The 18,297-nt window shown below is 41.3% G+C and overlaps 1 protein-coding gene across 15 annotated transcripts in view; it reads left to right on the top strand.

Moving 5' to 3' along the window:
• Positions 1-18,297, top strand: part of TAF1 (TATA-box binding protein associated factor 1) — a 111,048-nt gene that overhangs the window by 26,420 nt on the left and 66,331 nt on the right. For 14 of the 15 annotated variants that reach the window (XR_010939694.1, XR_010939692.1, XR_010939693.1 and 11 more), the window contains exons 19-23: positions 7,371-7,520; positions 7,695-7,814; positions 8,120-8,295; positions 8,881-9,059; positions 10,713-10,926. Coding sequence is in view for 7 of the 15 variants with exons in the window: in XM_067722230.1 (XP_067578331.1) it covers positions 7,371-7,520; positions 7,695-7,814; positions 8,120-8,295; positions 8,881-9,059; positions 10,713-10,926 (839 nt within the window). In the remaining 8 variants the exon portion in view is untranslated. The remainder of the gene's footprint in view (positions 1-7,370; positions 7,521-7,694; positions 7,815-8,119; positions 8,296-8,880; positions 9,060-10,712; positions 10,927-18,297) is intronic. The other variant, XR_010939691.1, reaches the window with a different exon arrangement.

Genomic DNA, 18,297 nt, shown 5'->3' with positions numbered 1-18,297 from the left:
TCCCATCTAGAGTATTTTTCATTTCATTTATTGTGTTGTTCATCATTGTTTGTTTCATCTTTAGTTCTTCTAGGTCCTTGTTAAATGTTTCTTGCATTTTGTCCATTCTATTTCCAAGATTTTGGATCATCTTTAATATCATTATTCTGAATTCTTTTTCAGGTAGACTGCCTATTTCCTATTCATTTGTTAGGTCTCGTGGGTTTTTATCTTGCTCCCTCATCTGCTGTGTGTTTTTCTGTCTTCTCATTTTGCTTATCTTACTGTGTTTGGGGTCTCCTTTTTGCAGGCTGCAGGTTCGTAGTTCCCGTTGTATTTGATGACTGTCTCCAGTGGGTTGTGTAGGCTTCCTGGTGGAGGGGACTAGTGCCTGTGTTCTGGTGGATGAGGCTGGATCTTGTCTCTCTAGTGGGCAGGTCCACGTCTGGTGGTGTGTTTTGGGGTGTCTGTGGACTTATTATGATTTTAGGTAGCCTCTCTGCTAATGGGTGGGGTTGTGTTCCTGTTTTGCTAGTTATTTGGCATAGGTTGTCCAGCACTGTAGCTTGCTGGTCGTTGAGTGAAGCTGGGTGCTGGTGTTGAGATGGAGATCTCTGGGAGATTTTCACTGTTTGATATTATGTGGAGCTGGGAGGTCTCTTGTTGACCAGTGTCATGAAGTTGGCTCTCCCACCTGAGAGGCACAGCACTGACTCCTGGCTGCAGCACCAAGAGCCTTTCACCCATACGGCTCAGAGTAAAAGGGAGAAAGAGTAGAGAGAGAATTAGTAGAGGTAGGAAGGAAGAAAGGAAGGAGGAAGGGAGGGAGGGAGGGAGAGAAGGAAGGAAGAAAGAAAGGAAAGAGGGAAAGAAAGGAAGGAGGGAGGAAGGACGGAAGGAAGGAGGGAAGGAAGGAAAAAAGAAAGAAGGTACAGTAAAATAAAATAAAGTATAATAAAGTTACTAAATTAGAAAATAATTATTTAGGGGAAAAAAAGGGACAGATAGAACCTTAGGACAAATGGTGGAAGCAAAGGTATACAGGCAAAATCTTACACAGAAGCATACACATACACCCTCCCAAAAAGAGGTGAAGGGTAAAAAAATCATAAATCTTGCTCTCAAGGTCCACCTCCTCGATTTGGGATGATTCGTTGTCTAAAGGAGGGAAGGAAGGAAGGAAGGAAGGAAAGAACGAACGAAAAAAAGAAGGTAAGGTATAATAAAGTTATTAAAGTTAATTATTAAGAAAACTTAAAAAAAAACGGATGGATAGAACCTTAGGACAAGTGGTGGAAGCAAAGCTATACAGATAAATTCTCACAGAGAAGCATACACATACACACTCACAAAAAGAGAAAAAGGGGAAAAAATCATAAATCTTGCTCTCAAGGTCCACCTCCTCGATATGGGATGATTTGTTGTCTAAAGGAGGGAAGGAAGGAAGGAAGGTAAGAACGAACAAAAGAAAGAAAGAAGGTAAGGTATAATAAAGTTATTAAAATTAATTATTAAGGAAAAAAATTTAAAAAAACGGACGGATAGAACCCTAGGACAAGTGGTGGAAGCAAAGCTATACAGATAAATTCTCACACAGAAACATACACATACACACTCACAAAAAGAGAAAAAGGGGAAAAAATCATAAATCTTGCTCTCAAGGTCCACCTTCTCGATTTGGGATGATTCGTTGTCTAAAGGAGGGAAGGAAGGAAGGAAGGAAAGAACGAACGAAAGAAAGAAAGAAGGTAAGGTATAATAAAGTTATTAAAATTAATTATTAAGAAAAATTTTAAAAAAAGGATGGATAGAACCCTAGGACAAGTGGTGGAAGCAAAGCTATACAGATAAATTCTCACACAGAAGCACACACATACACACTCACAAAAAGAGAAAAAGGGGAAAAAAATCATAAATCTTGCTCTCGAAGTCCACCTCCTCAATTTGGGATGATTTGTTGTCTATTCATGTATTCCACAGATGCAGGGTACATCAAGTTGATTGTGGAGCTTTAATCTGCTGCTTCTGAGGCTGCCGGGAGAGATTTCCCTTTCTCTTCCTTGTTCTCACAGCTCCCAGGGGCTCAGCTTTGGATTTGGCCCCGCCTCTACATGTAGGTCACTGGAGGGCGTCTGTTTTTTGCTCAGACAGGACGGGGTTAAAGGAGCCGCTGATTCGGGGGCTCTGGCTCACTCAGGCCGGGGGGGGGAGGGAGGGGCGTGGAATGTGGGGCGAGCCTGCAGTGGCAGAGGCCGGCGTGACCTTGCACCAGCCTGAGGCCCGCCATGCGTTCTCCCGGGGAAGTTGTCCCTGGATCCCGGGAACCTGGCAGTGGCGGGCTGCACAGGCTCCCCGGAAGAGGGGTGTGGATAGTGACCTGTGCTCGTACACAGGCCCCTTGGTGGCAGCAGCAGCAGCCTTAGCATCTCCCACCCGTCTGTGGGGTTCGCGTTTTTACCCGCGGCTCGCGCCCGTCTTTGGAGTTCCTTTAAGCAGCGCTCTTAAACCCCTCTCCTCGCACACCGGGAAACAAAGACGGAAGAAAAAGTCTCTTGCCTAGACCTTTTCCTGGACTCCCTCCCGGCTAGCTGTGGTGCACTAACCCCTTCAGGCTGTGTTCACGCTGCCAAGCCCAGTCCTCCCCCTGGTCTCTGACCAAAGCCCGAGCCTCAGCTCGCAGCCCCGCCCACCCCGGAGGGTGAGCAGAGAAGCCTCTGGGGCTGCTGAGTGCCTGTCAGCACCGATCCTCTGTGCGGGAATCTCCCCGCTTTGCCCTTCACACCCCTGTTGCTGTGCTCTCCTCCACGGCTCCGAAGCTCCCCCCTCCGCCACCCGCCACCTGCAGTCTCCGCCCGCGAAGGGGCTTCCTAGTGTGTGGAAACCTTTCCTCCTTCACAGCTCTCTCCCACTGGTGCAGGTTCCGTCCCTATTCTTTTGTCTCTGTTTTTTCTTTTCTCTTTTGCCCTACCCAGGTACGTGGGGAGTTTCTTGCCTTTTGGGAGGTCTGAGGTCTTCTGCCAGCATTCAGTAGGTGTTCTGTAGGAGTTGCTCCACGTGTAGATGTATTTCTGGTGTATCTGTGGGGAGGAAGGTGATCTCGGTGTCTTACTCTTGCACCATCTTCTCCTCTGCTCCAGTATTTGTTTTTATTTATATCACTGATTTATTTCATCTGGGATAATATTCTCAAGGTTCATTCAGGTTGTAGCATGTGTCAGAATTTCCTTCCTTTTTTTTTTTTTAGAGTTTTTGTTTTGTTTTTTATTATCTTTGGCTGTGTTGGGTCTTTGTTGCTGCACGCGGGCTTTCTCTAGTTGCGGCGAGCGGGGGCTACTCTTTGTTGCGAAGAGCGGGCTTCTCATTGCAGTGGCTTCTTTTGTTGCGGAGCACGGGATCTAGGTGCGCGGGCTTCAGTAGTTGTGGCACATGGGCTCTAGAGCGCAGGCTCAGTAGTTGTGGTGCACGGGCTTAGTTGCTCCATGGCATGTGGGATCTTCCCGGACCAGGGCTCGAACCCATGTCCCCTGCATTGGCAGGCAGATTCTTAACCACTGTGCCACCAGGGAAGCCCTTCCTTCCTTTTTAAGGCTGAATAATATTCTGTGATATATATATACACACACACACACATATACCATGGAATATTATTTTGGTTATCCATTCATCCATTGATGGACATTTGCATTGTTTCCACCTCTTAGCTGTTGTGAATAGTGCTACTATGAACATGGGTGTGCAGGTATCTCTTCAAGACCTTACTTTCAATTCTTTTGCATATATACCCAGAAATGGAATTTTAGGATCATATGTTAATTCTATTTTTATCAGTAGTTGTTTCAGGAACCTCCATAATGTTTTTCAAAGCATCTGCACTGTTTTACATTCCTATCAATGGTGTATAAGAGTTCCAACATCTCCACTTTTTCGTCAGCATTTACTTATTGTTTTTTTGATAAGTAGCTATGTCAGTGGGTGTGAGGTGGTATCTTAGTGTGGTTTTGATTTGCATTTCGTTGATGATTAGTGTCTTTTCATGTGCTTGTTGGCCGTTTGTATGCCTTATTTTGAGAAATGTCTGTTCAAGCCCTTTGCCCATTTTTTGTTTGTTTTTTTGGCGGTACGAGGGCCTCTCACTGTTGTGGCCTCTCCCTGTTGCGGAGCACAGGCTCTGGACGTGCAGGCTCAGCGACCGTGGCTCACGGGCCTAGCCGCTCTGCGGCATGTGGGATCTTCCCGGTTTGGGGCACAAACCCATGTCCGCTGCATCGGCAGGCAGACTCTCAACCACTGCGCCACCAGGGAAGCCCCTTTTGCCCATTTTTGAATTGTGTTGTTTGCTTTTTGCGGTTGAGTTGCAGGAGTTTATATATTCTGGGTGTTAACCTCTTTTCAGATATATGTTATGCAAATATTTTCTCCCATTCCATAGGTTGCCTTTCACTCGGTTGTGTCCTTTGTTGCTGAGAAATTTTAAATTTTGATGTAGTCCAGTTTACCTAATTTTACTTTTGTCACTTGTGCTTTTGGTTCCATATCCAGGAGATCATTGCCAAATCCAGTGTCGGGAAGCTTTTCCCCGTCTTTTCTTCTAAGAGTTTTATATTGTTAGTTCTTACATTTCAGTGTTTGTCCCATTTTGAGTTAATTTTTGTATATGGCGTCAAGTAAAGGTCCACCTTCGTTATTTTGTACGTGGGTGTTCTATTTTCCCAGCACCATTTGTTGAAAGTATAAATTTTTTCTTGTCTGTGTTCTTCACTCTAATGATGTTGAGATTCATCCAGGTGGTTGTGTGTATTAATAGTTTGTTCCTTTTATTGCTGCGTAGCATACTACAGTATGGATGTACCACAGTTTGTTTAATCATCTGTCAAAGGGCATTTTGGTTGTTCCCAGTTTTTGGCTATTATGAATAAAGCTGCTTTAAATATCCATGTATAAATCTTTATATGGACATACATTTTTTTGGTGGGGGGGTAAATACCTAGAAGTGAAATTGCTGGGTTGTGTGGTAACTCTGTTTTACCTTTGGAGGAACTGCCAGACTTTTCCACAGTGGCTGCACCATCTACATTCCTACTAGCAGTGTATGAGGGTTCCAGTTTTCCAACATCCTTATCAACACTTGTTATTTTCTATTTATTATTATTACTCTTATTATTATTGCCCTCCTATAGTGGGTGTGAAGTGGTCTGTCATTGCAGTTTTAATTTGCATTTCCCTGATAGCTAAAGATGTTGAGCATCTTTCTATGTGCTTATTTATCGTCCAGTTATCTTCTTTGGTTGAGGGTCTGTATCTCTTTTGCCCATTTTTATTTTTAATTAGTTGTTGGTTTTCTTCTAAAGTTTTGAGAGTTCTTTATGTATTCTAGGTCCGAGTTCCTTATCAGGTATGTGATTTACAAAGATTTTTCTCCCAGTCTGAGGCTTGTGTTTTAATTGTCTTAGCAGTGTCTTATGAAGAGCTGAAGTCTAACTTGTAAATCTTCTCCTTTGTTGCTTGTGGTTTTGGTGTTATATGTAAGATATTTTAATCTAACTCAGGGTTGCAAAATTTTTTTCTTATATTTTCTTCTAAAGGTTTTATTGTTTTAGATCTTATGGTTAGATCCATTTTGAGTTAATTTTTGTTTAGGGTGTAAGGTGTAGATTAAGGTTCTTTTTTTTTTTTTTTTTTTTTTTGTGGTACACAGGCCTCTCACTGTTGTGGCCTCTCCCGTTGCGGAGCACAGGCTCCAGACGCGCAGGCCCAGCAGCCATGGCTCACGGGCCTAGCTGCTCCGCGGCATGTGGGATCTTCCCAGACCGGAGCACGAACCCATGTCCCCTGCATTGGCAGGCAGACTTTCAACCACTGCGCCACCAGGGAAGCCCTAAGGTTCATTTTTCTTTGCATATGAATGTCCAGTTATTCTAGTACCATTTATCAAAAAATTAAATTATCTTTTAAAACAAAAATTTGGTCATATCACTCTCTTGCCCAAAGACTTCCTTTGGGTCCTCATTTCTTTTAGGAAGAAATCCTTAACGTGATTCATAAGGCTTTACATGATTTTGGTCTTGTACTGTAATACAACTCTCACCTCCTCTCATCTGTCACTGCCCATCTTTTTTTTTTTTTTTTTTTTAAACATCTTTATTGGAGTATAATTGCTTTACAATGGTATGTTAGTTTCAGCTTCACAACAAAATGAATCAGTTATATATATACATATGTTCCCATATCTCTTCACTGCCCATCTTATACTCTAAGCTCCAAACATACTGAAGTTCATTCAGTTCCCTTAATTTCTTTCTGCTGTCTTCTGGGATTTTGCAACTGCTCCTCCTTCTGCCTAGAATGTTTTCTCTCCACTCCTCTGTCATCTGACCTTCATCTACAAGTTATATTCTCCTGGAAGCTTTCCCCAACTCTGGCCCTCACTCCCACCCTTCATTCAGATTGGATCACCATCTTTTCCTTCTTTGTGTACATATAGCACTTTTTACTTTCCTATCATGGCACTGATCATGCAGTATTGAATTCGTTGGTTTATTTGTCTCTCCCTCACTAATATGAGGTCCTTGAGAAAGTAGTGCTTGACATGTGGTAGGTATTCCATAAATATTTGTTAAATGAGTGAATGATTGTCAGTGAGGTCAGGCAGAGTGACTAAAGAAGCATTGTTGTACTATTCTTTTGAGGTTGGAGTTAACAATGAGTGTATGTCTAAGAATTTCCAAAATTAAAGATTCTGTTGAATGGCCTTCAAGATTGAATTTCGAGTAGAGAATTTCTAGCTAATAATTTATACTCTTGACTGGTCTGTTTGGACAAGCACATTCCCCTTGTCTTAACTGCCTGATTATTTAATGGGGTCGATGAACACTATTCAGGGTCCCAGGAGAGGACAGGCCTTTTTGACCAAACCAGTGGCAGAGGTAGAATACACTTTAATTTATTGCTACTGGGACTGGGGCCAGTGCTTTTGTAAAGCATGCTTATCATCTAATTGTGAGAGTCATTCTGAAGAAGGCGTTTGAGCAATTGGACAATCAAATTTGGTCATCAATCTAACTTAACTCTTTGAGCATCATGAGGGTGGGGGGAACACTGTCTTTGAGAACTCTCAGTCAAACCCAAGGGATATGGGGCTGAAGGTACCACTGTTCAACATATTCCTACTTATACTGACTGAGATCTTGGCCTCTATTTATTATCATGATTTAAGTACCATAGGAAAGAACAGCAGGCTGAGTACTGGGCAGCTTTATGAAACTATTGATCTCTGTGGGCAGTTTAAGGAAGCATCAAATTGTACATTATTGTAATTATCCTCACCTTCTAAGTATGGCTAGACATAGAGCAAATGTTTCCCACCACCCTTTGAATCTTTTTCTGTACCTCAGGTTCGCACTGCTCCTTGGAACACCACAAGGGCCTTCATTGCTGCCATGAAGGGCAAGTGTCTCCTGGAGGTGACTGGGGTGGCAGATCCCACAGGGTGTGGTGAAGGATTCTCCTATGTGAAGATTCCAAACAAACCAACACAGCAGAAGGTGAGACTGTCTGAATTTCTAGAGGTTAAAAATCAAGGGAGGAAGAAATAGAGGTTAAGGAATGGAGATGAATGGGTGGGGATCTGGAAAGCCATTAAAATGTTGACAGGATGACTTAAATGCCTACTATAAAGAGTTTTACTAGTATTCTCTCTTGTTTTGTTTCTGAGGTAGGATGATAAGGAGCCTCAGCCAGTGAAGAAGACAGTGACAGGAACAGATGCAGACCTCCGTCGCCTGTCACTGAAAAATGCCAAGCAACTTCTACGTAAATTTGGCGTGCCTGAGGAAGAGGTGGGTGTGGAAGAGGAAGACTTACAGGCTCCTAGGGGCTTTGTATAGAGAGGGAAAAGCTTGGAGGCAGATGTTAGGAACTAATCTGGAGAATTTTGTAGGGTAGGTTGTGGTAAACTGGATCTTAGATACTTTTTCAGGAGTTAGCTTTCTCAAAGCTTTCTGTTTAACGTGCTTTGGGTGATTTCATTGTTGTTGTGTTTTTTTGGTTTTTTGGGGGTTTTTTTTGGTCTAACTCTCTAACCGTGTACCCTGGTTTGTCCTTTGAAATCCCTGAATGATTTGTGTGTGTGTGTCTCTTGTAGATTAAAAAGTTGTCCCGCTGGGAAGTGATCGATGTAGTACGCACAATGTCAACAGAACAGGCCCGCTCTGGAGAGGGGCCCATGAGTAAATTTGCCCGTGGATCAAGGTTTTCTGTCGCTGAGCATCAAGAGCGTTACAAAGAGGAATGTCAGCGCATCTTTGACCTGCAGAACAAGTGTGTTGTTTTAGTGCTGTAGAAAATCCAGGCTGGAAAGGGGAGGGGTCCCAGACATTATTTTATAGTGAAGAGAAGGTCACATAATAAAGTGACTAGTGGTCAGGTATCTGAGATTTCAGGGTGGTGTCTATTCATAATACTGCTAGAGTACCTACTCCCTTCAAAGCAGCTTGGCAAAGGTTTTGAATGGCAAGAACTGCTAGGTTCCATGGCAACTTTTGTGGCCTACTTGGGCCTGGCAGCCATTACAGTGGTGATGGGCAACAGTAGGCTTAGTGGTTAGAGGATGGTAATGCTCTATTTAAAATGACCAATGTACTGATTTGTTTCTCAGGCTTTTTCCAGGAATTGTGAAAGAGTTGCAGTACTATTTCATATTTTGAACTTGCCTTGTGACTAAATTTCTGGGAAAACTTCGTAGAGCTTCTCTGTTCAGGGTCCCATGTCTTAGTGGATTTTGAATATTTCTTTTTTAAGGTTGATTTCTCAATTTCCTACTCTTGCCTAAACTAAAACTGTATTTCTTCAGTTGTTTCTACACGTTTATGTTTCCCTCTTCTTAACATTGTTTTTTCTTTTTAGGGTTTTGTCATCAACTGAAATCTTATCAACTGACACAGATAGCAGCTCAGCTGAAGACAGTGACTTTGAGGAGATGGGAAAGAACATCGAGAACATGTTGCAGAATAAGAAAACCAGCTCTCAGCTGTCACGTGAGCGGGAGGAGCAGGAGCGGAAGGAACTGCAGCGGATGCTACTGGGTGAGGGTAGTGACTTCACAGACAGACAAGAAAAAGAAAGATGAAGAAAGTGTAAATAACCACACTAATAACTGAGATAGAGCTGGAGGCAGAAGAAGTAGGGGACGAGTGTAGAAAAGGCTATAGAAGAGGTAGAGAGATTCTGCAAACTGGACTGTAGGTTTGTCTGTGGGGCACAAATTGAAGAGATGTTGCCAGTCCACTACGGCCTCTGTCTGTATTAGGCCTGGCCAAGCCAGGGCTATCCGTGCTGTACATCAGTTGAGTTTTCTGGGCATTCATCCTAGAGGATAAGAGTTTGTAATACAGAATCTGTGGATGAATTGGGGGATTGTTAATGAACCCTCTGAAATCACATGTACAATTCTGTGCAAATGTGCCTTTTCTGAGAAGATCCATATGGCTTTCAGAAGATTCTTAAAGGAGTCTTAGACCCTAAAAAGTTTAAAATCACCAACCCAAAATTGCATAAGTTGACGGTGGGGATGAGAAAAGCCTAAACTGGTTTGGGATCTGGTCACTGGGAATGAAAAGAGGAGAAAAATCAAAGGGACCTTAAGATTTCACTCTTGCTTGCTAGAAAGATGTTGGTACCATTGATTAAAGTAGTAAATTTCAGAAAAAGAAGCAGGTTTAAGAAGGAAAGGTGTAATATGTGGTGTTTGAGGTCCCCATGATACTCCCAGTATAGATGTCAAGCAGGCAATTGAAAACTTGGTTGTAGATACTGAGAGGGAGGATAAAGGCTGAAGATGAAGGTTTAAATGACTATTTTCACTCACAGTAGTCTTTCCTTTGTTTCCTCCCTGTAAAAGCTTTGTGTAATTCTGTTGTTCTGGCTACTTTGTGAAGATGTGATAAAGCCTTTCCTCGAGTGTGGTCCTGGACCAGCAGTATCTACATCACATGGGAGCTTGTTAGAAATGCAGCATCTCAGGTCTCACCCCAAACCTACTGAATTAGAATCTATTTTAACAAGATCCTCAGATGATTCCTATTCATTCATATTAAAAGTTTGAGAAGCATACGCTAGGCCTTGAAACTCTGGATTTTTTCTGTGGTGCCTTTTTTTTTTTTTTTTTTTTTTTGCGGTACGCAGGCCTCTCACTGTTGTGGCCTCTCCCGTTGCGGAGCACAGGCTCCAGACGCGCAGGCCCAGCGGCCATGGCTCATGGGCCCAGCCGCTCCGCGGCACATGGGATCATCCCAGACCGGGGCACAAACCCGTATCCCCTGCATCGGCAGGCAGACTCTCAACCACTGCACCACCAGGGAAGCCCTGTGGTGCCATCTTTTTCCCCTGGGTGCTTTTCTATAATGCGACCATCAACTGCTTCCTGCTTGGACTTTATTCTTGTGCTGTTGTTCAGAGGAATCAGAATACAGCTACTGCTCTTCTGTCCTCTATATAACAAACGTGTTTTTTGAGATCCTTTCAGAACTTTCTGTACTTACAAAAATGATAACTCTCACAGTGGTAAAATGAAGTCAGGAAAGGACAACTCAGTGTATTCTTGGGGCTGGTGGTGACTGATGCTTTCTGTAGAAACATAGTTCTGTGGCATGTTGAGCTTCAGGGTCTCCACTCAGCCCCAAGAAAATGGCCATTTGGGTGGTAGGGGGAATTTGTGGAAATCTTTTTCTGCCTTGCAGCAGCAGGCTCAGCAGCATCAGGAAACAATCACAGAGATGATGACACAGCTTCTGTGACTAGCCTTAACTCTTCTGCCACCGGCCGTTGTCTCAAGATTTATCGCACATTTCGCGATGAAGAGGGGAAAGAATATGTTCGCTGTGAGACCGTCCGAAAGCCAGCTGTCATTGATGCCTATGTGCGTATACGGACTACGAAAGATGAGGAATTCATGTGAGTTTGACTCCCTCCCCACTTTCCAGTGCGATAAGAAGAATGATAATGATGGGGAAGGGAGTGAGGGTGGATGCTTGAGTTTTTTATATTTTTAATTTTTAAATATTTTTTTATTTTTTATTATTTGAATATTCTTTTTTTCACACACACACACACACACACACACTGTATTTTATTTTTACAAGAGATAAACTGACACCAAGCATTGTAAATGGATGACCACAACAAAAGTAACAATGATTGCAATTACCAAACATGAAACACACTCATACTATGTCATAGTATTGACATTCAGTCCAGTAATCCTCCACTATAACAGCTCCTTTACTTTGCAGTGAAAATTGATTTGTATATTTTTTGCCTCTGAGTCCTGGTGGCTTTTTCTTTTTTTAATTCAAACAGAAAGTCATAAAAATTATAATCATCCTCATTAGTTCACTCAGTCCCATGTAATTAATTTTTTTTATCTTGATCTTTTTTTCAGTATTTATTTATTTGTTTGTTTATTTATTTATGGCTGCGTTGGGTTTTTGTTGCTGCACGCAGGCTTTCTCTAGTTGCGGCAAGTGGGGGCTACTCTTCATTGCCATGCATGGGCTTCTCATTGTCGTCGCTTCACTTGTTGCAGAGCACAGGCTCTAGGCGTGTGGGCTTCAGTAGTTGTAGCACACGGGCTCAGTAGTTGTGGCTCACGAGCTCTAGAACTCAGGCTCAGTAGTTGTGGCACACAGGCTTAGTTGCTCCGTGGCATGTGGGATCTTCCCAGGCCAGGGCTTAAACCCGTGTCCCTTGCGTTGGCAGACAGATTCTTAACCACTGTGCCACCAGGGAAGCCCCATCTTGATCTTTTGTTAGCACTTTTATGAATTCATCAGTTTTACATTAGAGTTCTGAAAATGCTTATTCACTTCAGTTCAGCAGTATAGTCAGTTACCAGAAACCTGTACTTGTCAGAGTCTTTTCCATGAATTCCTTGAAGATGAAAACCTTTTATAGGAACATGTTTGCAAAAGCATCAGAGGACACCCAGAACTGTCTGTAAATGACAAAAGACTTAAAAATGACCATGGTTAAAGATTTGATGAAAGTTCATAATAACGCAATTGACAAGGAAATTTCGTTATTTCTGAGATACACATTTTAAAATAATAACTAGAAGTATGACTTATAACATTATACCAGAACATGTAAGATTTTTAGAAATTTCATGTCATGTCTGAAACATTTATATTAACATATGTCCATACAAATAACCCAAAGAAAGTTTAGTATTAGTTGTTTTTTTGTTAGTTTGTGTCTCAACTTCTGCCCTGCAAACCGGTTCATCTGTACCATTTTTCTAGGTTCCACATACATGTGTTAATATACGATATTTGTTTTTCTCTTTCTGACTTACTTCACTCTGTATGACAGTCTCTAGATCCATCCACGTCTCAACAAATGACTCAATTTCGTTCCTTTTTATAGCTGAGTAATATTCCATTGTATATATGTAACACAACTTCTTTATCCATTCGTCTGTCGATGGGCATTTAGGTTGCTTCCATGACCTGGTTATTGTAAATAGTGCTGCAGTGAACATTGGGGTGCATGTGTCTTTTTGAATTATGGTTTTCTCTGGGTATATGCCCAGTAGTGGGATTGTTGGGTCATATGGTAATTCTATTTTTCGTTTTTTAAGGAACCTCCATACTGTTCTCCATAGTGGCTGTATCAATTTACATTCCCACCAACAGTGCAAGAGGGTTCCCTTTTCTCCACACCCTCTCCAGCATTTGTTGTTTGTAGATTTTCTGATGATGCCCATTCTAACTGGTGTGAGGTGATACCTCATTGTAGTTTTGATTTGCACTTCTCTACTAATTACTGATGTTGAGCAGCTTTTCATGTGCTTCTTGGCCATCTGTATGTCTTCTTTGGAGAAATGTCTATTTAGGTCTTCTGCCCATTTTTGGATTGGGTTGTTTGTTTCTTTAATATTGAGCTGCATGAGCTGTTTATATATTTTGGAGATTAATTCTTTGTCCATTGATTCATTTGCAAATATTTTCTCCCATTCTGAGGGTTATCTTTTTGTCTTGTTTATGGTTTCCTTTGCTGTGCAGAAGCTTGGAAGTTTCATTAGGTCCCATTTGTTTATTTTTGTTTTTATTTCCATTACTCTAGGAGGTGGCTGAAAAAAGATCTTGCTGTGATTTATGTCAAAGAGTGTTTCTTCCTATGTTTTCCTCTAAGAGTTTGATAGTTTCTGGCCTTACATTTAGGTCTTTAATCCATTTTGAGTTTATTTTTGTGTATGGTGTTAGGGAGTGTTCTAATTTCATTCTTTTACATGTAGCTGTCCAGTTTGCCCAGCACCACTTATTGAAGAGACTGTCTTTTCTCCATTGTATATCTTTGCTTCCTTTGTCATAGATTAGTTGACCATAGGTGCATGGGTTTATCTCTGGGCTTCCTGTCTTGTTCCATTGATCTACGTTTCTGTTTTTGTGCCAGTACCATATTGTCTTGATTACTGTAGCTTTGTAGTATAGTCTGAAGTCAGGGTGTCTGATTCCTCCAGCTCCGTTTTTTTCCCTCAAGATTGCTTTGGCTATTCGGGGTCTTTTGTGTCTCCATACAAATTTTAAGACGATTTGTTCTAGTTCCGTAAAAAATGCCATTGGTAATTTGATAGGGATTGCATTGAATCTGTAGATTGCTTTGGGTAGTGTAGTCAATTTCACAATGTTGATTCTGCCAATCCAAGAACATGGTATATCTCTCCATCTGTTGGTATCATCTTTAATTTCTTTCATCAGTGTCTTATAGTTTTCTGCATACAGGTCTTTTGTCTCCTTAGGTAGGTTTATTCCTAGGTATTTTATTCTTTTTTGGTAAATGAGAGTGTTTCCATAATTTCTCTTTCAGATTTTTCATCATTAGTGTATAGGAATGCAAGAGATTTCTGTGCATTAATTTTGTATCCTGCAACTTTACCAAATTCATTGATTAGCTCTAGTAGTTTTCTGGTGGCATCTTTAGGATTTTCTGTGTATAGTATCATGTCATCTGCAAACAGTGACAGTTTTACTTCTTCTTTTCCAGTTTGTATTCCTTTTATTTCTTTTCCTTCTGTGATTGCCATAGCTAGGACTTCCAAAACTGTGTTGAATAATAGTGGTGAGAGTGGACATCCTTGTCTTGTTCCTGATCTGAGAGGAAATGCTTTCAGTTTTTCACCATTGAGAATGATGTTTGCTGTGGTTTGTCATATATGGCCTTTATTATGTTGAGGTAGGTTCCCTCTATGCCCGCTTTCTGGAGAGTCTTTATCATAAATTGGTGTTGAATTTTGTAAAAAGCTTTTTCTGCATCTATTGAGATGATCATATGGTTTTTATTCTTCAATTTGTTAATATGGTGTATCACATTGGTTGATTTGTGTATATTGAAGAATCCTTGCATCCCTGGGATAAATCCCACTTGATCATGGTGTATGATCCTTTTAATGTCTTGTGGATTCTGTTGCTAGTATTTTGTTGAGGATTTTTGCATCTATATTCATCAGTGATATTGGTCTGTTATTTTCTTTTTTTGTAGTATCTTTGTCTGGTTTTGGTGTCGGGGTGATGGTGGCCTCATAGAATGAGTTTGGGAGTGTTCCTTCCTCTGCAGTTTTTTGGAAGAGTTTGAGAAGGATGGGTGTTAGCTCTTCTCTGAATTTTTGATAGAATTCACCTGTGAAGCCATCTGTTCCTGGACTTTTGTTTCTTGGAAGATTTTTAATCACAGTTTCAATTTCATTACTTTTGATTAGTCTGTTCATATTTTCTCTTTCTTCCTGGTTCAGTCTTGGAAGGTTATACCTTTCTAAGAATTTGTCCATTTCTTCCAGGTTGTCCATTTTATTGGCATAGAGTTGCTTGTAGTAGTCTCTTAGGATGCTTTGTATTTCTGTGGTGTCTGTTGTAACTTCTTTTTCATTTCTAATTTTATTGATTTGAGTCCTCTCCCTCTTTTTCTTGATGAGTCTGGCTAATGGTTTATCAATTTTGTTTATCTTCTCAAAGAACCAGTTTTAGTTTTATTGATCTTTGCTATTGTTTTCTTTGTTTCTATTTCATTTACTTCTGCTCTGCTCTTTATGATTTCTTTCCTTCCGCTAATTTTGGATTTTGTTTGTTCTTCTTTTTCTAGTTCCTTTAGGTGTAATGTTAGATTGTTTACTTGAGATTTTTGTTTCTTGAGGTAGGCTTGTGTAGCTATAAACTTCCCTCTTAGAACTGCTTTTGCTGCATCCCATAGATTTTGGATCATCGTGTTTTCATTGTAATTTGTCTCTAGGTATTTCTTGATTTCCTCTTTGATTTCTTCAGTGATCTCTTGGTTATTTAGTAACGTATTGTTTAGCCTCCATGTGTTTGTGTTTTTTACGTTTTTTTCCCTGTAATTCATTTCTAATCTCATAGCATTGTGGTCAGAACAGATGCTTTATATGATTTCAATTTTCTTAAATTTACTGAGGCTTGATTTGTGACCCAAGATGTGATCTGTCCTGGAGAATGTTCCGTGCGCCCTTGAGAAGAAAGTGTAATCTGCTGTTTTTGGATGGGATGTCCTATAAATATCAATTAAATCTATCTGGTCTGTTGCGTCATTTAAAGCTTCTATTTCTTTGTTTATTTTCTGTTTGGATGATCTGTCCACTGGTGTAAGTGAGGTGTTAAAGTCCCCCACTGTTATTGTGTTACTGTCAATTTCCTCTTTTATAGCTTTTAGCAGTTGCCTTATGTATTGAGAGCACTCCTGTGTTGGGTGCATATATATTTATAATTGTTGTATCTTTTTGGATTGATCCCTTGATCATTATGTAGTGTCCTTCCTTTCTCTTGTAATATTCTTTATTTTAAAGTATTTTTTCTGATATGAGTTAGCTACTCCAGCTTTCTTTTGATTTCCATTTTCATGGAATATCTTTTTCCATCCCCTCACTTTCAGTCTGTATGTGTCCCTAGGTCTGAAGTGGGTCTCTTCTAGACAGCATATATATGGGTCTTGTTTTTGTATCCATTCAGCAAGCCTGTGTCTTTTGGTTGGAGCATTTAATCCATTCACTTTTAAGGTAATTATCGATATGTATGTTCCTATGACCAGTTTCTTAATTGTTTTTGGTTTGTTTTTGTAGGTCCTTTTCTTCTCTTGTGTTTCCCACTCGGAGAAGTTCCTTTAGCAGTTGTTGTAGAGCTGGTTTGGTGGTGCTGAATTCTTTTAGCTTTTGCTTGTCTGTAAAGCTTTTGATTTCTCCATGGAATCTGAATGAGATCCTTGCTGCATAGAGTAATCTTGGTTGTAGTTTCTTCCCTATCATCACTTTAAGTATATCATGCCACTCCCTTCTGGCTTGTAGAGTTTCTGCTGAGAAATCAGCTGTTAACCTTATGGGAGTTCCCTTGTATTTTATTTGTTGTTTTTCCCTTGCTGCTTTCAATAATTTTTCTTTGTCTTTAATTTTTGCCAGTTTGATTACTATGTGTCTCAGCGTGTTTCTCCTTGGGTTTATCTTGTATGAGACTTTCTGCGCTTCCTGGACTTGGGTGGCTATTTCCTTTCCCATGTTAGGGAAGTTTTCGACTATAATCTCTTCAGATATCTTCTCGGGTCCTTTCTCTCTCTCTTCTCCTTCTGGGACCCCTATAATGCGAATGTTGTTGTGTTTAATGTTGTCCCAGACGTCTCTTAGGCTGTCTTCATTTCTTTTCATTCTTTTTTCTTTAGTCTGTTCCACAGCAGTGAATTCCACCATTCTGTCTTCCAGGTCACTTATCCGTTCTTCTGCCTCAGTTATTCTGCTATTGATTCCTTCTAGTATAGTTTTCATTTCAGTTATTGTATTGTTCATCTCTGTTTGTTTGTTCTTTAATTCTTCTAGGCCTTTGTTAAACATTTCTTGCATCTTCTTGATCTTTGCCTCCATTCTTTTTCTAAGGTCCTGGATCATCTTCACTATCATTATTCTGAATTCTTTTTCTGGAAGGTTGCCTATCTCCACTTCATTTAGTTGTTTTTCTGGCGTTTTATCTTGTTCCTTCATCTGGTATTAGCCCTCTACCTTTTCATCTTGTCTGTCTTTCTGTGAATGTGGTTTTTGTTCCACAGGCTGCAGGATTGTAGTTCTTCCTTCTTCTCCTGTCTGCCCTCTGGTGGATGAGGCTATCTAAGAGGCTTGATGGGAGGGACTGTTGGTGGGTAGAGCTGACTGTTGCTCTGGTGGGCAGAGCTTAGTTAAACTTTAATCCACTTGACTGTTGATGGGTGAGGTTGTGTTCCCTCCTTGTTGGTTGTTTGGCCTGAGGCAACCCAACAGTGGAGCCTACCTGGGCTCTTTGGTGGGGCTAATGACAGACTCTGGGAGGGCTCACTCCAAGGAGTACTTCCCAGAACTTCTGCTGCCAGTGTCCTTGTCCCTACCGTGAGCCACAGCCCCCCCAACATCGCCTCTGCAGGAGACCCTCCAACACTAGCAGGTAGGTCTGGTTCAGCCTCCCCTGGAGTCACTGCTCCTTCCCATGGGTCCCAATGCGCACACTACTTTGTGTGTGCCCTCCAAAATTGGAGTCTCTCTTTCCCCCAGTCCTGTCAAAGTCCTGCAATCAATTCCCACTAGGCTTCAAAGTCTGATTCTCTAGGAATTCCTCCTCCCATTGCTGGACCCCCAGGTTGGGAAGCCTGACATGGGGCTCAGAACCTTCACGCCAGTGGGTTGACTTCTGTGGTATAAGTGTTCTCCAGTCTGTGAGTCACCCACCCACCAGTTATGGGATTTGATTTTACTGTGATTGCGCCCCTCCTACTGTCTCATTGTGGCTTCTTCTTTGTCTTTGGATGTGGGGTATCTTTTTTGGTGAGTTCCAGTGTCTCCCTGTTGATGATTGTCCAGCAGCAGCTAGTTGTGATTCTGGTGTTCTCGCAAGAGGGAGTGAGAGCACGTCCTTCTACTCTGCCATCTTGGTTCCTCCCGATGCTTGAGTTTTAGTGACAGGATTCTGCACAGTTGTCCCTGGAAGTCTGTTTTAATTGGGAACCATTTTGCCTTTAGAACTTTGGGTTTGAACAAAGCCAAATCACAGGGAGAATTCCAAATTTGCTGCAAAATAAAGGCATGTGTTTAGTTCCACTGGGTCCTTTGTATTTTCATTGGTTGGTTGGCAAAAATCTTAGGGACTCCTCAGGGCTTCTCATTCTGAGAGAGGTGCCTCTCTGCACGTGGAAGAATGATGAGCAAGTTAGATGGGGATGCCAGGTAGGCCCTTTTGTTTCATTATTGATGGATTACTTTAGTCCTGAGATGTTTGCTATCAGGACAGTGTTCTTGGTTTAAGTTTGCTT

The sequence above is a fragment of the Pseudorca crassidens genome, chromosome X (assembly GCF_039906515.1).
Source record: "Pseudorca crassidens isolate mPseCra1 chromosome X, mPseCra1.hap1, whole genome shotgun sequence".
Classification (NCBI taxonomy): domain Eukaryota; kingdom Metazoa; phylum Chordata; class Mammalia; order Artiodactyla; family Delphinidae; genus Pseudorca; species Pseudorca crassidens.
Note: the sequence above shows the minus strand (reverse complement) of the source record. Positions and strands in the feature narration are given on the sequence as shown.